General features: G+C 42.0%; 1 protein-coding gene and 1 long non-coding RNA gene across 3 annotated transcripts in view; one reads left to right on the top strand and one right to left on the bottom strand.

Moving 5' to 3' along the window:
- The window catches only part of ZNF831 (zinc finger protein 831), a 33,818-nt gene extending 28,884 nt beyond the window's left edge, over positions 1 to 4,934 (top strand). For both annotated transcript variants that reach the window (XM_048820451.2, XM_075118744.1), the window contains exons 5-6: positions 685 to 854; positions 1,847 to 4,934. In XM_048820451.2, the coding sequence (XP_048676408.2) occupies positions 685 to 854; positions 1,847 to 2,698 (1,022 nt within the window). In that variant the 3' untranslated portion in view covers positions 2,699 to 4,934. The remainder of the gene's footprint in view (positions 1 to 684; positions 855 to 1,846) is intronic.
- The window catches only part of LOC142068807 (uncharacterized), a 65,613-nt gene extending 55,759 nt beyond the window's left edge, over positions 1 to 9,854 (bottom strand). Inside the window, exon 1 of the long non-coding RNA XR_012664686.1 lies at positions 9,711 to 9,854. This is a non-coding gene — a long non-coding RNA (uncharacterized LOC142068807). The remainder of the gene's footprint in view (positions 1 to 9,710) is intronic.
- Between the last annotated feature and the right edge of the window lie 12,361 nt (positions 9,855 to 22,215).

Here is a 22,215-nt window from a genome sequence, read left to right as displayed (position 1 = left end):
AAAGCAACTTAACTGTAGTAGGTCCTTCCAGTTCGGTCCCTTTTCCATTCTGAAATTTGAAGTTCAGATACTTTCTGGCCATTCCCTTGGCTTGCAGTTTTGTATCTCATTAACATTTCTTCCCTAACTTCTTTTCCTACTCCCTTGTTCTTATTAACACATCTCCTCCTACCCTTCTCCCCCACTACCTCACCCCCCGGCCTCTATCATTTAAATTTTTGTATAAAGATACATGAAGGATAGAAAGGTAAGCAAATTCTGAAGAAAAAAGTATTTAAGATCTTTTATTGGAATCAAAACTTCAAAATTTGCTTCACTGGTATTCACGAGACCTTTAAGTTGCTTCCCATGAAGATATGTACATGCAAAATTTTGCTCACAAGAATGTTAATTGAAAAGAAGGGCTGAAGAAGATTCACTCAGGAATATTCATGAAAAGTCACTCAGCTTGAATAGCAGATTACAAATAGCAACTACTCAACACAGCTGCGAACAGTTTGCAAGGAATCCAGAGGTGAAAGTACATTAGGATAAATCATGTTTAGAATTAATTCGATACAACAATTTAAGAAGTCAAAATCTGTCCATAGATATAAAAAAAAGAAAAAAAAAAGGTTTATGGAAAACTCATTGAGCACTGTATCTAACCTTAAAAATCTCTCTAAATCATCTCTTTCCCAACAGATAATTATCTCCCCCAGCAGGAGGAGCTATCTTGCCCCACCTCAGACAAGCCAGTGTCCAAAGGGAATATTCATAAGAAAGAAGACAGGAATCACAAAAATAACTCAGGAATATTTTCACCAGCTGGGCATCCAAGCAAATTCAGGCAAAAAGGCAAACTGGATGGAAAAGTAGGTGTTTTACCTGTAATTCTTTGTTAAATACACAGATGACGACACTGATTTTAGAAAACTTCAATTTCACCCTATTGTTATTTGAAAGCTTCTGCAGTTTAATTTTTTCCCATTTATTTGCTTCTCAGATTTTGTGTTTTTACAAATGCTGCAAAGATGGTAAGGTAACGTGGCTGCAAAAACATTCAAAATCACTGAATTTAGAATGTTTTTGCAATGAAAATAACATAACTTGAAATGGCATTTCTCTCACTGTCACAGCTACTATATGAGTTTTGAATATATTAGTATAAATTACTATTGTAAAATTACATTTTTATGAAAATTAATTCTCATATTTAGGAATCTAACTCTTCAGATGCTCCTCAACAAACCAACTTTGCTGTAGATGCACACCCACCTTGGTATTTCTATACTGCTCACAAACAACATAATAAACCCTGTGTTTTTAGCTCCTTAATGCTTCAGTTATACACACTCCCTTGCAATGTGTACATAGTATTTCAACATAAAGAAAATCAACCGGACACCATGTAACCATGCAGTTAGTCAGCAACCCCCTATTTCAGCCATAAGCTATCACCTAGCTAAAAAGCAAAAAACAAAATACACACAGACACACCAACAACCAACAAAAAAACCTTCAACAACTAACCAATAGTGGAGAAATGCACAAGTAATTTACCTCATTTATTAGAAATTAGCAATCACTGGAGGGATGAATACTTTGTCTTGTAGTTATGACAAAAAGGAAAGCAAATATAATCACAATTGTAGAGATGAAGGACCACATTTATGCCTGTATAACTCAGTTGATCTCAACAGAGTTATACCCAATATAAACAGTCTTATAGTCATGTGGATATAGTCAACATAATTGTTATTTCATTCTCTTTACAAAGGATGAAATTGCTTTGGATTGAAAATTTTAATGTAAATTGAAATTCATTTCCTTCCCGATCCTTCCCCCCTGCCCACATCTGCTGCAGGATGTTACTAGACCAACTGAGAAACACTCAAGAGGCAATTTCTTTCTTCAGAACTTTAATGCAACTCCAGGATTACCTATGGTAACATGCTCGTGTTCATCACCAGCTAAAGCAGCCATGCGAGAAACAAACAATGATCTGAACATCTGCTGTTTAATGGCTCAACCTCTCATGCTTCAGAAATCATTTCCAGTGGAGTCACAGCCAAATGCTCATTCTGACCCTGTGGAGTCCTCTCTTTGGTCTTTTCCTTTTGATTTTGTAGGCACTGGCACATGCTGCCAGCATGTGAGTATGGGTTCAGAGGTTACTGCTCCTTTTTTCTTATGTCCAGAAGCTAACCACAAAAATATACTCAATGTAGACTCACAAGGTCAAACTTTTACTGCATTATACCCATTGATCCAGACCTCAGGAAAGGAGGAACATCCAATGGAAGGAAATTCTTACTCAGCTCTGAAGGACAAACTTAATCCTAGTTCCAAAACTGTGTGTTCAGCTTCATTGGGATCAAAGGTAAACACCCTTCCTGAGACATCAATCGCAAGTACTAGCTTACCTAGCACAGCTAATATACAGGGGATAAACTCTTCTGATACCAGTCCTCATGGATGCGTGGACAAGAATGGAGCCTGCTTACAATCAGATGGCCATGGAACACTTAATGAAACTGGCACTAATACTTTTAAAGAGCCCTCATTTCCCTTCAGTCCCACAGAGTCCACAGCTAGCTCTGAAACACCTTCCAAAACGTACAAAACAAGAGGTTTAGAGATGATAAGGAAACAAACCCGAGTGGAATACGCTGACACAAGCAGTGATGATGAAGACAGGCTAGTTATAGAAATATAGCAAACGACACTGCCACAGCAGATGGATGTATGACGGTGCATTATAGAGAGAAATGCCTTGGAAATTGTAGATCATTGATCTGCCTTTTTGAAGCACCTTAACATCAGAATAGCCATTCCTGCACAGTATAGGCAAAGTTCTCTTCTAAGAACAACCGTTCTTCTTTGCAAGGACTCAGGCTTCTTTTACGTATTTTAATGCTTTTGTATGGAGCAAGGAAGCAGTTAAATTATATATTTAAATGCACAAGGTGGTTCCCAACTCCACTAAACCTCATCAATCCCACATAACACCCACAATCCCCAGTTCACAGAGACTGTATTATAAAGACACTGCAGTGTATTTGTTTACCAATAATGATAAAACAGCTATCAGCCTCCTTAATGCATAAGCTGAGGTGTAGATTGTAACAAACCATTGGGTATATTTTCATCCCTGTGCTACCCTTTTTAGTAATTATTTCCAGCTTTGCTGGAAGTTATGTATGTACATTGGGAGGAAGATATATCCCCCATGTATCTATGATATTGAGAGATGTCACACAAATACTGAATTTTTCCATGTTGTACAATGGTCAATGCTTCTTTGTGACAAAATGACACAAGCATGCCCTGCTTTGTGTTTTGTGCCTTTTCTGCTGAGATCTACTGAAATATTTTATTCTTTAGCTCTACTTTGAGGAATTGGGGTGTAAATAGGTAATGTCAATGTTTCTTTGTAATGAGATTTTTAACAGAGATTTTCTCTGATCAGATTTTCGGATTGTGCTCTAAAAGCAAGTTACACTGTTTTGTTTTATTTTGTTCTGAAGTTTAGCCCAAATGTAAATCAACTTCTGCTTTGAAACCCAACATTTACTTTGTTTACATGAAAACATCTCCAGTCAGTAAAATACCAGATACACTTACCATTCACTAGAAAGCTAGTTTAAACTGACAGAGAAAGTTTGAAATCATTGCACTGCTGTACTAGAGTCAAATTTTATACTTACCTTTGCTATGAGTTTTTGTATGATATGGACTCATATACAGGATTTTATGGATTAACTTTCATGTGATAGTCATAATTGCATGTACTTTAAGGAAAGAATAATCATGCAATCATGCACAAGTGAGGCTGTATGGGTCCTAGTCATAAATAGGTCTAGTGTACTATCTATGTATGTCAGAGAAACATATGCATATTGTAAGAAGTGAATGAAAAGTGCCAGAATGGCAACCCTTCTGTGGATACACACAAATGGAACCAAATGCTAAGCTCTATGTCATCCCTTTACACTCATATGCATTATGAAAGTGACCATAGTTCCAATTTGCCCTGCAGAGAGCTTTTTATTTAGCATCAAATTATGTTGGTATATATTTTTACTGTTAGGTAAATTGATATCATGATCAGAGTGCTATACTGATTTCTAATTATAAATGCTAGTGCCCTTGTGTTGAAAAAGGTTAATGGGGTTAGCAGGATTTTTTCTTTGTCAGCAGTAAAGCACACAGAATAAAGAATAACCTACAAAGTCTTTATTTGTTCCTTATAAAAATACTACCATATTCATTTCCAAAATCAGAGAGATTTCAGTAGGGTTCCTACAGGATTTGGGATCATGATTGCATGGAAGAATGGATGTATTGCTTTACTAAAAATGAACATTAGCTATCTTCCCCTTTTACTTCTGTGAAACTCTGGGACCTTATTCTGATCTCACTTCTTATATGCTGGTTTTATAACACTAGCATTAACTCCATACACTTTAGAAGAGTTAGTTTCTGATTTTCAGGAGTGTAAATGAAATCAGAATTATGCCTTTATAAGCTTATAGGTCAGAGACTAAGTGGATAGTGGAGCCCTATTCTGTAAATAAACTTTATGCAAAACTGCTCTTAATTTCAATGGGATTTCCATGTATGGAACAGGGACATGAGAAGGCCAAATAGTGTATTAAGATGGGAAGGTTTATACTAAAGACTAGCAAATATGGGTATGAAATTCCTGTTTTGGGAAGTTAAGTAGCATGAAAGGTATGAACACTGGGGGACTGGCTGGCCATGTAAGTTGCATATTGTAATTGCATATTTTTGTTGAATATGCAATATATAGTACCTGAAATACTATTTGTTTGTTGAATGTTGATAAGAATGATACAACTGACTTATTTGTATATTTTTTAAAAAAAATTCTGTTCCTTTATATTCTTAACTTATTTTGTTTTAATAAAAATTAAACTTGAAGGTCACAATGACACTAAGAATGTGGTAGTTATTAGGGTTTGGTTTTTAAAAATGCAAGTGCACCATAGGGTGAATGTGGGAGGATCAGGTAATCCGGGGTGCTCACCAGATACAGTACAACCCTGCCATTCTGCAGTGATGCCTTTCCCTGAATTATACAATAGGAATACAACTGATCAGCTGCAAATTTCTTTTGCTAGTAAATATAAAACAGGAAAATTTTCTATTCACCTGTCAAGAAAAATATTATGATTGCATTAATTTTTAGATTAAACATAAAATGTGTTGTCCAGAGGAGTACATTTCCAGTCTCTAGAGTTAAACCAGTTACACCAGCAGTGAATTTGGGAACAGAATCCCATATTAAAAATAGTCATAAATATCACTGAAGTGATATAAAATAAAACTGAATTTACCTCTTAAAACAGAGTCTTTAAATGACTGACAGGTTATAATGTATGCTCAGGACTCAGCTCATATAAGATTTCTTCTGTGCATATAAACCAAGTAAGAGGAATGGAGACTTTCTACTCAATCTTAATACCCACTCAAGGTTTTAAAAGAACACCTTTAGGAAAGAAGCTATTAAAGTGTGGGAAAGTTATGGCAAAACATGTATAAGGACAGGAATTGACAACAGTATCCTTGCACTGCAGTAACAGCTCCAACAGATCAAATAATTTATCACAGAGAGGCACTTTTCCTTAAGAATGAATTTTTTGTCCACCGTCTATGCACTGCCAGCCTCTTGCTACTACTTCTTATTGTAGTGGTGAAAGCTGAATCAGACAAATACAGGGTTGGAGGAAAGCTGTTTGAATATCAGAACTACCATATATTCCCATTGAACACCACCAGTCTGCTGGTGAAAACTATAGTGATAGCTGTTTAGTTTACACAGATGGGTGAAACTGAATGTTTTGCATAGAAGAGAAGGTCCACATGGTAGTGATCATGTACTTCAGGAATTAGTCAGGAACGTAATGGAAACTGATTAGATATAGGGAGCTATATTTTTGTCTGATTTACACTGGTGTAACTGCATTGTTGTCAGTGAACTTGCAGTGCTGTCACTCAAAGGAGAATTTGACACTAGACATTGCTCTTGAAGAGAATATAAAGAAAGCCAATTAGTGCTAATTTGAGGTTACACCTGTGGAGGCAATGATTAATAAACAATTATAGTACGGATTAGCAAGAGTTGACAGTATGGTTGGCACTATACTCAAAACAAATATCAAGGCTTGAAGGGTTTCAATTCAGGAAAACACCTGAGGAACATGTGTTGAACTTTAAGCATGTGCTGAACTTCCATCTACTTCAGTGGGATTTAAGCATGTGCTTAACTTTAACCACTTGCTTAAGTGCTGTCTGGAACAGAGATGCTTTCTTGATTCAAGGCCCAAAAGAGAGACAAGTACAATAGCTTAGATTGGGACAATATCCTTACAAAGAATAGTCAGACCGAATCCTACGAAGTTATGGCAAGCTCCTGAATATATAGGGAGAAAAATAAGATACACATATTTACATGACATACAGAGTAAACCAGATGGCTGGTTTGCATATCAATGACACAAATAGAAAAGTTGGCCAGAGCCAGTCAGTCACTTGCAGTTTTGTTCTGAAGAGAATGAAACAGGTTTTTTTTAAAGAAAAGAATAGAGATATTACAGGGGAAAAAATTGTATTTCAGGGAGTGATACTTCAAGGATAGGCAAGCACTAGTTAAAATGTTCATTTTTCTTTAAATAGGCACTGATGGAACTTGGTAATTTTACAGGTGTCAGATGTCCAGATCACAGTTTATATTGAATGTCAGAAGAAAATCTGCCTATTTTGCAAAAAAAAATAGTTTAAGAATTTCCGTCATGAATTATGGCACTTCATGTTGAACTCTTGATCATTTTGGCTTGTCTAAAATGGATGTTTGAATGCTACCAATGTCTGGGAAATCTGTGTAGTCTGGTCAGTGCTACCACCAGTGGAGAAAATCCCTGGAATGTCTTCAGAATCTTCCTCTAGATGGTATGTTCTCTGTGCTATTCTTGGATCGTGTTCCTTAACTTTGGAGGCAGTAGCCTGACATGCTGTGGCATTATTGTAGCTCAGGATTCTGTGCTAATAACTTAATTAGATGAAATGATCAGAAAATGTATACATGTTGGCAGTGCTTTAGTTTCAGTTCCAGTTCAATTTCCTTCTTCATTTTCAACACCACCTTGTAATCTAAAGTAATGCTGGGCATGAGCGCTTCTTTTCTCTAGACTTTTATGATAACAGTTTCTTGCCATTCCATCTGATAACCTACTAAAGCAAAACTTTAACTGCTCATAGGTTTTATTTGTTAAGAGACTTTGCAGAAACAACAAATGCGTGGGCTTTCAAATGGCTAATGGAAAAATCCAGTGCCTACCTATTTCATCTGATCCAGCTGCAGGGAAACCCCCTATCTGCATCTTAATGAAGCTGGAAGAGAAGATATCCTACCATCAGATCAGACCAGAGCCTCCAACACAGCTGTGTTCCAGCTGATGATAGTGCTAGAGATTCCTTGGCATAAAATCAGTTATCTGGGTATAGGGAGTTTGTTAGATTAAAAAAGGGTTCATGTAATATTTGTTGTTAAATGATCAGTTTTAAGCTTAATTTTAGATTATTTGCTTGGCAACATTCCAGTGAGAGTGGATAACAAATGCTTTCAGAGGAACAGTTGTGCTATTGGAGTTTTATATTACAGCATCCAATTGCATTGCTGTACCACAGCTGGCTTTAAGACGAAACAGAAACAAGATGATTTTAAGCGAGCGAGATAAGGAAATGTACTTTTAAACTGATGATTAGCCATAGCTATTTTGTCTTTCTTTTGTGAATTTTCTGATTTCAATAATCCTTGATATTTAATGATGTTTTGTGTCAAACGTGATCTCACGTCAAAACTGATACACGAATACTGATTACTGAAACAATGGTCCATTAGACACAATCATTGTTCTAACTTTTCTAACAGTGTGTTCACTTACTGTAAGACATCGCCTATACAGCCTCCACTTGGAATTCCCTTAGTTAGTAAACTGGACACCTTCCTACACTGTGTTTGTCAGAAAGTAATTTCATGTACCAGTCCCATTTACTATTAATAAAAAAATTAATTTACCATTCGCCACTGATCTGATTATTAGTCCCGTCATTATGAACAAGTAACCTCAACTCACATAAGAAATGACTGTACAAATTGTTTTTCATTGCAGACTAGTATTGCAAATAATGCATTCTAGCATTCAGAGGTCCAGACATCTCATTTACACCAGTAAAAAGTGCAGTAACTTTACTGAAGAAAGTGGAGTTACACTGGGATAAAAGTCTTCTACCCCAGATCAGAATCAGGCCCTTTGAATGTACTGCAACATTAGAAGATGTAGCAAGGCCGGAGACCCAAAACCTCATTCTGAGAAGTTTCCACCCATCTTTTTCGCTGCTGCTGCCTCACCATCTGGCTCACAGGAAGATTTGCATTGAGACAGTACATTGTTACTAACGTGGTTTTACCATGCCGAAAGTGTTTCAGTTTTTTGCAGCTGTTTGTGGCATTTTTTAACTTGTGCCAGTGAAATCCCCCAAGTGGAATATGTAGATAGCTTCTGATGTATATCATCAGTAGCCACCAGTACGTTTTGTGGTTTCCTCTTTGCCTTTTATACTTAAACACACGCAAATTCTTTAGCTTACATTCCCTGTTTAAATATCCACTCATCCTGGACAACAACACTATCAGTAAAGAAATGGGTTTGCAGGGCAGAGGGAAGGGACTGTAACCTTCAGACTATTGGCACTGGAATGTACAGTGTTTCCCCTGTGTGTGGGGTAGGAATCCATTCCACTGACCACAAGCTGTTATTCTCTCCTGGTAAGTAGCCTGTGAGAAAAGACTTGGGGGATTCAGTACAGTTTTTAGTGGTCAGTTGTTCACATTCCAGAGGCACAGCTGCAGTTTGTGGTGGTGTTTTCGGTAGTGTTCGGGCTTGCGTACACAGTGCTTCAGTCTGCAACAGAGTGGTGTAAAATTTAGTCCACATTAACATGTAGTGCACTAACTGGTCCATTTGAACCCTGTGACATGCATTAAAAGTTCCCTAGTGCACATTAACTACTGTTTGAAATGGGATTACATTAACACACATTAGAGAACTTTTAGTGCATGTCATGCAGTTAGTGTATGGCATGTGAGTGTCGACTACAATTTACATCCCTACAGGTGGGGGATAAAGCACCATGGAAATAAGTTCTCAGAGAACTGAAAAATTGCAGCACACTCCTCTCTGCCACCTTTTGCCAACATAAAATTCATTTTTAAGATGAATTTTGCTGAGCTCTGTCTCAATTCAGGTCAAATCACAAATACAGAATTTTGGGTTTGATGAGGATGCTGGAGTTCCGTCTGGGTTAACACATGGGATTGTACTGGACAGTTCTTGCCAGAGTCTTAATGCAGCTACCACATCTGTCATATAATTATCATATAAAATTTAATGAATCTGCAAATGTAACTATACACTAAAATCCACATGAGGGCACTATGCACAGTGCAAATCTGTGACGCTTTATCCTGTCAAGTCAGTGCCTGCTCTGATGTACACGTCCTATTTTGTAAACAAATGTGATTACAAATATGTCCCTGCAAGTAACAGCAAATCTCACATTCTCTCCTTTTTTTCCTCAACCTTACAACAGAACACTACTACAACAAACAGTAACCATTGACAAAATCCATATTCTGCACCTACATTTACTGAGGTGGATGTTTCTTATCTTCCTCTTCAGACAGGAAGGAGATCTGTTTTCTTTTATATCAAATCCTGTGTATTACTTTCTTTAGCTGTAGTTATTTCTGTCTAGATGTGGCTCCATGGGGCAAACCCCACTTGTGACTAGAGCCCGTGAGCTGCAGCGTTTGGGGAGAGGGTGCACTAATGCGTCACATCCTGGGAGGGAAGATTAGTTCTTCATGGTCCCTGTGAAGATCCCCTGCCACAATCTGCTTACTTAACCTTTGTGCCAGGGCTTGGCCTCTGAAGAATAAATGAAATCTTTGCTTTGTACTGAAGCTAGTTACCTGGAATCCTGTGATCTGTATTAGTAACCTTAGCACAGGAAAATTATATTGCCCTTGAGAATGTGCAGTGTAGGGCAATAAAGGTCTCAAGAGGCTAAGTTAGGAGGAACTGAGGCTTTAATGTGATGCAACAGAGGTCTTTAAAATTATAGATACAAAATTATATTGTTTACATAGATTAAGACAGTCCAAAACTAGGGACCAATCAAAAAATCAGGAATGTTTATTGCAGTGCTTTGCTCGAGTATCGTTTGGTGTGTCCACTGCTGTTTACCAATTTGAGAGCAAGCAAAAAAAAACCCCAAAAACAAAAACAAAACAGATCGCCAAGTGTATCTGCCTGCACTGTGGTTGCTGCTGGCTCTATCATCTTGTTGAACATAAAACTATTTTCAAAAACGCATAATCTGCTAAGCCTCATACATTCACTGCTTCTAGACAAGGTATCTGAAAAAATGTCTCCACTTTTTCTTGTGTGTGAAATTAGCCCTGAAGCATTTAAAGTGCTCCTTAATTTACGTACTTATAAGTAGGAGCGTGATTTAGCATCAACATTGGGGAAGACTTGAACTGCCAGAACATTTTGTTTGAGTGACTGTCCGCACAGATTCCACCATTGGTGCGTATATGGCCCATACGTGCCAGAGCAGATTCTTTTGAAATAGCAGCATGCACTGGGACCACACCTGTGCCTTGGGAGCCCTCGTAATGAGGGTGTCAGAGGTGAGGTGGCCTCAACTGCATTTCAGTTCCTTTTTACCACCTGTGGCTGAGACACAGAATCTGGCAGTTCCACCACTTAGATCTGTAGACCTGTTGTTATTCTAGTCATTATAGTTCTTAGATCATTAAGAAAAAAGGATGGATTGAAAAACTAAGACTTCTCTATTGTCATTTTAATAAGATTAATGGTTCTTGCCTCCACAACCCCATGTACAAGGCCCAAGATAGTCTCCTTCCTCCTCCTATACACAGCCTAAAATGGCCAAAAGCAAGTCTCCAGAACTTAAGATCTGCTCATTGTGTGATACCACAATGCCCATCAATGACGGCCACCTGAGATGCCTTCTCTGCCTAGGAGATGGCCACGTGCAGGACATTTTCCAAGCACACTTTGAGAGACAGAAGGGTGACTGAAGCTTCATCTTCCGGAGAGGTCTGTACAAGCTTCAACTGACCCTGTGAAACAACTGGAGAGATCACCACCTTCAGGTCACTTACACTCCTCCAGTGCCCTGGTGAGCCACGACACCATCCCAACCTCAAGGGACTACCAGAAACCTTGCTGTTCTGCTCTGCTCAGCAGAAGGTCCCAAGAAACCCTTCCCTTAGGTGCCTTCTCAGAGCCACAAAGCTGGCCTTGCTGAACTCCATGGTGAAACCAACACAGATCGCTTCTCACCGTAAGCACTACACTAATTCCAGTACTGCTTAGGGGACTGACACACGTACGCCAGCCACAGATGACTTCAGGATGATGACTGCAATGCTGAGGAAACCCAAACCAGGCTCATTGGCAGTGACCTCAGTGATGCCAGTCGCTCATTTGGCACTGACCAACTCTTCAGTACCAAAAGCTTTACTCACACCACCGCACTTCTTAGTGGCTGCAGACTTTGTGATGGGGCCAGTATCAGAGTCTCTAATCGTGGACAGACTGAGGGAGGCAATAAATATAATGGGTCCCTCTTTCAACGTGATGGTGGTGGGCATAGACTTGACAGGGGATGCCCTGTCTATGGAAGATGACTTCACCTTTTTGGCCTCCTTTGGGGAACACCGCAGATCATCTTCCCTGGAATGAGATTTATGTCTACCATGAATAACTCCCTGGACACAGACAATAGAAGATGGAATCCCTGAGACGCACCCATGAGTCCACAGGTTCCAGAAGGGAACTGTCAAGCTAGTGTGCCCTCCTTTCCCGCAGTATTCCTACTTGTCTTGGTCCCATGTCACCTTGAGGTATCAGTCCCTATGTCAAGAAACCAGCTTCTTCTGCTGTCTCCAGACCAAGGCAGCCTTCTCCAAAACAGGTACTACAGCCGGCTCTAGTATCAACCCTAATGTGTCAACAACATATGGAGGAAGAATAAGAGCCCAGCAGAGATAATCTCTCCTCTGACTACTGGCCATCTCATCCTCATCACCAAAGGAGACAACTAACTTTTCTTCCACTGCCTTCTCGGATGAATTAAGGCATTTTAAGATCTCTTGAGGAGACTTTGGGTATGCCTCTCAAGATAATTCAAGAAAAAAAACAAACAACTGGATATCCTCCAACTCTCATCATCTGGTAGGACAGCCTTTCCTATTGACAAAGGGCTTTTGGAACCCGCAAAACTCATATGGCACACCCCGTATCCATCTCTAGGACCTTCACATATGCAGACAGGAGATATCAGGTGCTGGCTAAGGATTACATGAACTTCTTCTAGCATTCCACCCATGGATCCCAGGCAACAGGAAAGATCCACTTCCAGGTAAAAAGACCCAAAGGCTAGATCTTTTTGGCATACAGGGTCAACAAGGACAAATCAACAATGACGCCAAAAGCAAAGCATCAAATCCACATTGACACCAAACACACAGCATCAAATTGTTGGGAGCATACCTGTCTCAGAGGGGCCGCATTATGATAGACATCACATGACAGTTTCAAGGGCAGCCTATCACACAGGTGAGAACCTGTTTGAAGGTTCCAGGTCAAGTGCTGGCACATATATACACATCACACAGCTTGCCAAACTTTACCTTTCACTGCTGCAAAGTTTATCTGAGACAAAGATCAGTTATCTGAAATCAGTTTATCTGAGACAACATGGACAAGAGGGTCTCCCTTGTAATCAGATGCAACAAGTTCTGTTCTCCATGTTTCTTCCATTGAAAACTAGTTATGTATGCCTCCACCCCATGGTAAGTAACCCACGTGGGTCACCTAAAAATTTGAGATAAGTGGTCAGCCCCCAAGGCCTCCCTTCATTTCCATGTCTTTGAACTTAGAACATTTTTGCTGGCATCCAAGGCATCCCTACCCCTCTTTTGAGGCATTATCAGGCAGGAACTTCAGACAACACCATGGCAATACATTACATTGACAGGCAAGGAGGAGCACAATTGTTCTCTTTGTGCCAGGAGGCCATGTGTGAGGAACTGGAACACGTCACTCTGACAACTCTCCATCTCTCTGGCCTTCAGCCCACTATAGTGCATGAGCTCAGCAGGGATCTCCCAGAGTCACGAGTGGTCCCTCAAGTCCTCCTCATCATCCTCCTCTGATGGGGATATCCAACAATAGATCTGTTCATGATGCGCCACAACAACAAGAGTCAGAGATTCTGCTCCCAAGGAGGCAAGAACAGATGCCTCATGCATGCCTTTCTCATTCCTCAGAGTCCAGGTCTGAGGTAGGCCTTCCCATCAACACTTGTACTCCCTGGGGTATTGAGAAAGCTAAGGCAAGACGCAGGGACTATCATCCTAATAGCCCCAGCTTGGGCCAGGCAGTTCTGGTACTCTGATCTACTGAGATTGTCCATTCAAAAGTTCATCCTTCTGTCTCAAGCAATGGTCAGGTCCTTCATCCAGCCCCAGAGTTCCTATACCTGACAGCTTGGATATTGGCTGGCTGACAGCTACCGCAAAAGACTGCTCTGTGGTGGTCCTGAACATCCTGTGTCACAACAGAAAGCCCTCAATGAGATGAACTTGCCAAGCCAACTAGAAAGAATCTCTATTTGGTCCAAATGACAACACTGTGCTTCGCTGCAAGGGACAATCCCCAATATTTTGGGCTCTGACTCAGTCAGGATGGTCTCAGCTCAATTAAGGTTAACGTGGCTGCAATCTCATTAAGCCATACCCTGGTGCAGGGCCACATGGTATCCTCTCATTCTATCAGGAGGAAATTTCTCCAAGGTCTTACCCATGCCTTTCTACCAATCATAGAACCCCATCTTCCATGGAATTTCAACCAAGTGCCAATTGATGTGACAGGATCTCCCTTTGAGCCCACGGCTATTTGGTCCCTCCACCATCTGTCCATGAAGATGGCCTTCCTGGTGACTATTACCTAATTCAAGAGAACAGGGGAGATTCAGGCGCTCCTGACAGCCCCTCCCCACCACAGCATCTTTCACAAGACAGGCCTCACCCAAAATACCTGTTCATGATTGCTTCATGTGAAATTCTGACAATCTATTCATCTACAGGTCTTTTTCCCAAAATGTTATTCTTTCCTGGCTGAGGCAAAACTCCACACGAGGGATATCATGAGAGCATTGTCTTTCTGCTGGGACAGGAGCAGATCAATCTCAGCATCACCAAGACTGTTTGTTCATTTGCTGTATGAATGAGAGGGCAACAAATATCCTTTCAGAGACTGCCTAAGTATATTTTGGACTGCATATTTACCCGCTATGTGCTACCTCAGAAAGCCTCCTGGGCGCATCAGATCTCACTCAACTAGAGCCCAAGCAGTTTCCACCACCTCTTTGAATATGTCCCATTGACTGAGATTTGTAGAGTAGTGACTTGAAGGTCAGTCCACACTTTTTCTATTCATTACACCTTGGTGCAAGCCTCTAGATCAGCTGCAGGCTTTGGTAGGGAGGTCCTTTGACTGATATGTAAACAGAACTCCTCTAACCCACCTCCATGAACAGAATACTGCTTGCTAGTCACCACGAGTGAAATCGATGTGGACAATCACTCAAAGAAGAATGAACAGTTGCTTACCCTGCTGTAGTTGTGGTTCTTAGAGATGTATTGTGCATTCAGATTCCACAATGTCCCTGCTTACTGGGAGTCCTGACAACTGGGATTCTTTATTGGCAAAAGAACTGAGAAGTCATTGAGACTGCTCCATCCCTTATATCCTTGGTTACAGTGGCGGCAAGGACTCCCAGGGTGCAATGGAAATGGCTATTTCAACAGAATCTGATCTTGGGCATGCACAGCATGTGTGCACCACGGGTGGAATCTGTGTGGACAACACAGTTCCAAGAATCACAGTCATTGAAAGGTAAGTAACCATTTGATATTAATTTTCACTTGTGATCTTTCACAACCTTTTCTTCTCACCAAGGAGATAAAAAACTGGATTCTCTCTCTCTCCCACACATGCAGCCACCACTCAGAATACAGGATTTGCAGTTTCTTCCAACTAGACATGCCAAACCCACATTCTTTCTATCCCACTTTCAGTTGAACCTTGGAATCCTAAATGTCATTGTTTACACCCATTCTGCCATCTTTAAATCTATACTACACCAGGGCTATTGTTTATATAGCCCTCTGCATGGATGGGGTACTTTACAGAATGCAAACACAGGGCCCCTGCTCTATAGCACTTTCAACATAAAGGTGGCAGCGGGGGGGAGGAGGGGTAAGGGAGGGAGAAATGGAGCAGCATTGACATCACACTCCCAGTCAGTACCAGCCCAAGCTGGGGAAGCTAATGATCCAACCAGCGGACTAAATTTGATGATGAAAACTGGTCACGTGCCACCCGAGGCACACTGCACATATGCTAAGAAGAACATAAATGCCAGGTCCTGCTTAGACTTATATACCCCATGTGTTCCCCATTGACATCAGTGGTCTACCAGCTCTAGGCCCTATGGAATAAAGTTACATTAAAATGCGTAGCCCTAATGACGACAGGCCCTGCATGTGTAATTACAGATAGCACCATCACAGCTGCAACATATGTTCACCTGTACACCTTGGGCTTTGTTCCTCTTCCCTCCCCTCCAAAAAAAGAAAGGGGGGGGGAATCTGTTCCTATGCCTCTTACTCTGTCTATAAAGTAGAGATATTAATGTCCATACAGTGCTTTGAGATCCTCAGATGGAAGGCATTACAGATGTTCAAAGTACATTGGCACATCTGCTGTAGCACACAAATGATTTTTATTCCAATTGCAGACATACCCAGTTTATGAAAGAGTTTTGCGTAACTTTGTTGACTGGGGTATTGTATAAACAATTTGGCTGCAAATGGAGCAAAACATTCAAACTGGAAATGTTATTCTGTTCATGAGACGTTCTTCAGAAGCTGACTGTATCAGTGAAAGTAAACACAGTTAGCAAAGCACAAAAAAGCTACCTCATCCTGTGCAATATTATGAAGCTTATGGGATTATGCAAAAGAGGATTTACCAACTTGGGTTGATCAAAATATATAGGCAAGGAAAAGCAGTCATTATCCTTGGAGGTCTGATGTGAAACACGTACAAATGAGATTTTTTTTTATTTGTACCAGATGTGCATATTTAGATGTGAATTTCTGGAAAATAGTCAGAAAAGAGGAATGATGGAATTATCCATAATTGATAACATGCTTGTGGAAACATGCTACATACTTCAAAAAGAATTCAGGTGCTAACTCTGGGCATGCCTCTTTGCCCCCAAGATGTTGACAAAGTGAAAGGAATTCAGAGGAGAAAACAAAAAAATCTTTAAGGAAATGGATCATTTATGAGGAATGATTAAAAGAAACCATCTTCTGTTCTCAATTATATTAGTACAGCTCCATTAAATTCAATGAAAATGTATACAACTGGGCGTAGAGCTTGGCTAAATACAGTGACTACAATACAAGGGTAATGAGAACTGTTCACAAAACATTTGGAGGGTGTATTCACCCAGGAGGGACAGGGACTGGTAAAGAGATTCAGGGAGGTACAGCATCACTAAAAGGAATGGGATTTAAACTGAACAGAGGAAGATTTAGACTGAAATCATGGAACACTTCCTCCCACAGTGAAGTCTATTAGCTACATTATTTGAGTGATTTAAAACTAGGCTGCACTAAATACGAACCCTAACTGGCTTTTGGCAACAAAACAGCGATAGTGTACATACTGCAATGTGCCTTTTTTTGAAAAAAAAAAAAAAAAACCCGCCTAGTTTTGGCAACAAAAAACTTCCATCCCTGAGAGATACTTTTGTCTTTCCCCCTCCCTTTATTGTCGACAAACCGCCAGTGTAGACACCACAAGGTTTTTTTCCCCAATTTTATTGGCCTCCAGCAAGTATCCCACAATTCCCATGCTGCCGCTCTGGTCAGCGGTTTGAACTCCGCTCCCCTGCAGCCAACCCACCCCTCCCCCTTGCAAGCTCTGGGAATTTTAAATCTCATTTCCTGCTTGCTGGCTTCCCAGGTGAGCATGGCTGGCTATCACACCGAATGCCCTCCTGCTTGGACCGCCGCTGAGTTGTTGGATCTGATCAGTATATGGGGAGAGGAGCCCGTTCAGTCGCAGCTGCAAATTACCCGTAGGAATCGGGACACATATGGGCAAATTTCTCAAGGCTTGTGTGAAAAGAGCTGTGATCAGGACACGCAGCAGTGCAGATCGAAGATGAAGGAGCTGAGGCAGGCGTACCATAAGGTGCAGGAGGCGAACCATCACTCTGGTGGTGTACCTAAGACATACCGCTTCTATAAGGAGCTGAATGCTGTCCTCAGTGGTGACCCCACCTCCATCGCTGGTTGCCCTGTGGAAACTTCGCATGCAGCTGAAAGGGAGTAACCCGGAGGCTGAAATTGTGGATGAAGAAGTCGAGCTAGAAGTGGGGTCGCCCAGTGGGGCAGGCAGCCAGGAACTTTTCTCCACTCCAGAAGTGCTCAGTGGGGAGCAGGAAGCAGATGAGACTCTGAGTAAATTGCTTGGCTTGTGTAGTGAACCAAAAAGTGGGAGGCAGATAGTGTTTTCTGTGAGATGGACATTGCCCTGTGTAGCTAATCTACATGGCCAAGCAGGGTGTCAATGGACATTGAGACCTGCAGGGAATTCTCCAGAGAGAGGCTCTGGAAAGTTTCAAAGAGGTACTTGTTAATCCTCTGCCGCAGATTCCAAGGGATTGCAGCCTTGTTAGTTCCCCCATTGTAGGAAACTGTCCCATGCCATTTAGCAATCACTGGAGCTGGGACCAAAGCGGCACATAGCTGAGCTGCATATAGACCAGGGTGAAAGCTGCAAGCATGCAGCAGCTGAGCCCTGGTTTCTCTGCTCACCCTCAGCAGCGAGATGTCAGCAAGCAGGTTGGCCGCCTGTGAAAAAGTATGGGATAATTTTAGAATGAGTTCCCTGAAAAGCTGCCCTGAAAGCCGTTGCCTTTTTGTCCGTACGCACAACCGCCTTCCCCGCACTCCCGACACTCACCATGATTGGGGTGCTCGCGGAGCTGTGTGCCTGCCTAGAGTCTCAGAGAGAAAGTGATTTCTACTAGCAAAATGTCCTTTTTACTAAAATGTTTCAATCGTTTGCTGGAATGTAACAATCCCTCTTCTGTTCAGTATGCACCTATCGCCACGCACCCCCGCCGACTGGCTGCGGCAGATAAGAAAAAAACCTAGGCACAGCAAAGAGGAGATGTTCCACGAGGTGCTGCAGTACGATGAGAGACAGACCAGGGCATGCAAAGAGTGCTGGGAAGCCGAAAGGCAGGACAGAAAGGTGAGTGCTGCTTTTGCTAGGCAAGCGACAGAGCGGATGCTAAAAGTGATGGAGGATCAGACAGAGATGCTCAAGTCCCTGATCCAGCTGCAGACTGAGCAGACCCGTGGTCGAGCGCCACTGCAGCAGATGCACAATTCTTTGCCAACCCCCCACATTCCTTTTCACTCCACAGCACTCCTACATTTCCCCATCGCTCCACCCCCACTCACAGCTGGCACAATGATAGCTGGAGCTACACACAGTTGTGAGGTTTTATCCTTTTTAACAATAAATAAAGGCTGAGGTATTTAATGGTACAGCGTTTTTATTCTGTGTTCTACAAAAGCATATAGCAAATCAATCCACTCTCAGGAACAGGCTTCTAAAGCATTGTGTTGCATGGATCTTGGGCCCCAAATTTGTACATGGACATAACAGGGAAGCAACTCCAAAGCAGACGTGTTAGTGCCCCTCATTGTCAAAGTGGTTCCTCAAAGCCTCTCTGATGGTAATAGCAGCCCTCTGGGCTCCTCTGACAGCCCCAGCATCTGGCTGTTCAAACTGTGCAGCCAAGCGTTCTGCCTCAGTACTCCACACCTGAGCAAACATTTCACCCTTAGATTCACACAGATTATGGAAAGAGCAGCACGTGGCTATGACCATGGGAATATTATCCTCGGTAAGGTCTAGCCTGCTATTTAAACACCTCCAGCGAGCTTTCAAACGGCCAAAGGCACATTCGACTACCATGCAGCACCTGCTCAGCCTGTTGTTAAAATGCTCCTTGCTGCTGTCCAGGTGCCCTGTGTAAGATTTCATGAGCCAGGGCTGTAAGGGGTAAGCCGGGTCTCCCAGGATTACTACGGGTATTTCCACATCCCCCACTGTGAACTCGTGGTCTGGAAAGAAAGCCCCCGCCTGCAGCTTTCTGTACAGGCCACTGTTCCTGAAGATGCATGTGCACCTTTCCAGACCAGCCTGCACTGATGTCCGTGAAATGCCCCCGGTGATCCACAAGCACCAGCAACACCATGGAGAAGTATCCCTTCCTATTGATGTATTCAGAGGCAAGGTGGTCTGGTGCTAAAATTGGAATGTGTGTGCCATCAATCGCCCCGCCACAGTTAAGGAAACCCATCTCTGCAAAGCCACCCACTATGTCATGCACATTTCCCAGAGTCACGGTCCTATGCAGCAGGATGTGATTTATTGCCCTGCACACTTGGAGTAATAGAGCCCCAACAGTGGACTTTCCTACTCCAAATCGATTTGCAACTGACCGGTAGCAGTCTGGATTCGCCAGCTTCCACACAGCGATTGCAACACGCTTCTCTACCAAAAGGGCAGCTCTCATTCTGGTGTCCTTACGCTGCAGGTCGGGGAACAACTCAGCACAAAGCTCCATGAAGGTTGCTTTACACATCCTAAAGTTCTGTACCCACTGGTCGTCTTCCCACACCTGCATGACAATGTGATCTCATCAATCAGCTTGTTTCCCTAGCTGAAAAGCGACTGTCTACCGTATGCAGCTGCTCTGTGAATGCACAAAGCACTGATAAGTTGCTGCCGTCCATATGACACTTGGGGGCCTGTGATTCATCCTCGGCTAACTTTGCGAGTAACTCTGAGTAACTGTGCTGACATGCGCAATGTCCTCATGACAGCTAACAGCACATAGGAGAGAAGTGCAGGATCTACCTCTCTCACTGCAGATGCTGGCGTGCACTACAAAAGAATGACAGCTGGAAAAACGGCACGAAAGGAAGCCAGAGGTCTTTGGAGGAAAGGGACACAAAGCAGTGCATGATGGTACATTTTGCACATCCCAGGATGCACCGTGCTCTGTTTCCGCATTCTCACAACACCTAGCGACGGATGGTGTTGCCAGGCACTGTGGGATACATACTCACTGTCCACTGCTCTCGCTGTCGACAAAGATGCCCCGAATGTGGACATGATCTGTTGACAGAGGGAGCAAATGTAGACATGCTTTGGCAACTTTGTTTTTGTCAATTTTTCCTTGGCGACATTAGTTTCATCGAAAAAACTTGCCAGTGTAGGTAAGTGTCAAGGTTCCTTCCCCACTCCGAACTCTAGGGTACAGATGTGGGGACCTGCATGAAAGACCCCCTAAACTTATTCTTACCAGCTTAGGTTAAAAAGTTCCCCCAGGTACAAACTTTGCCTTATCCTTGAACCCTATGCTGCCACCACCAAGCATGTTAAACAAAGAACAGGGAAAGAGCCCACTTGGAGACGTCTTCCCCCCAAAATATCCCCCCAAGCCTTACACCCCCTTTCCTGCGGAAGGCTTGATAAAAATTCTCACCAATTTGCATAGGTGAACACAGACCCAAACCCTTGGATCTTAAGAACAATGAAAAAACAATCAGGATCTTAAAAGAAGAATTTTAATGAAAGAAAAAGTAAAACAATCACCTCTGTAAAATCAGGATGGTAAATACCTTACAGGGTAATCAGATTCAAAACATAGAGAATCCCTCTAGGCAAAACCTTAAGTTACAAAAAGACACAAAAACAGGAATATACATTCCATTCAGCACAGCTTATTTACCAGCCATTTAAACAAAAGGAAATCTAACGCATTTCTAGCTAGATTATTTACTAATTTAACAGAAGTTCTGAAGAGCATTCCTGACTTGGTCCCAGCAAAAGCATCACACAGCCAGACAGACCCTTTGTTCCCCCCCCTTCCAGCTTTGAAAATATCTTGTCTCCTCATTGGTCATTTTGGTCAGGTGCCAGCGAGGTTATCTTAGCTTCTTAACCCTTTACAGGTGAAGGGTTTTGCCTCTGGCCAGGAAGGATTTTATAGTTCTGTATACAGAAAGGTGGTTACCCCTTCCTTTATTTTTATGACACAAGCCCTAAGGCTTTGTCTACACTGCCAATTGAACCACAAAACTTTTGTCGTTCATACGTGCTTAAAAAAGGCCCTTCCCCGAAAGACAAAAGTTTTGCTGCAGCAAGTGGCAGTGTAAATGGCTCGTTGTTGGCAGGAGCGCTTTCCTGCTGACAACGCGAACCCCACTCAAAGGGGGTGGAAGCATTTTGTTGGCAAAAGTGCCGACAAACAGCGTTTACACTGCCCGACTTTTAGCGACACGGCCGTGTCACTAAAAGCCGTGTAGTGTAGACAAAGCGTGAGAGGGGGAGAAGGATACACTCAAATACAACAGTCATGGTTCAGAAGTGTGAAAGATTCTACTAATCTCAGCTCTGTTCTGTTTGGAACGGGGAGCAACAGCGTTAACTGAATATGCCACCAAAAATGCTATTTTAGCTGTATCTCAAGACTCACATACTAACTGAACACACTTGAAAGACTCATCTTCTGGATCCTGCCCTTTCTACTTTTGAGGTCATATACAATAATCATGAGCACTTTTTCTCCCTGAGCCTTCCTAAGCTCATGGTGCACCCAGGACTAATCAAAGAAAGCTACACTAACACTAAAATAGCTGAATCATCAAGACGGGTGTCAATTACAGATAAAAGAACTATGGATAGCACTAGATTTACTGACAATTGATTTTAGATTAGATTTAGCCTCTACGTTGCTAATTCAAATCTAGCACAGGATGGTAATGACCAAGACCTAAGACTGGTGTGACAGAATTTGTGAAGCGAGTTTGGTGATCTCAGTTTAGTTCCTAGTGGACAAGTGTCACATCCAAAAAACCATCACATTTATACCAAATGGCTCCTT

The sequence above is a fragment of the Caretta caretta genome, chromosome 13, assembly GCF_965140235.1.
Source record: "Caretta caretta isolate rCarCar2 chromosome 13, rCarCar1.hap1, whole genome shotgun sequence".
Taxonomy (NCBI): Eukaryota; Metazoa; Chordata; order Testudines; family Cheloniidae; genus Caretta; species Caretta caretta.
The sequence above is the reverse complement of the archived record's forward strand: the minus strand, read 5'-3'. Positions and strand labels throughout refer to the sequence as shown.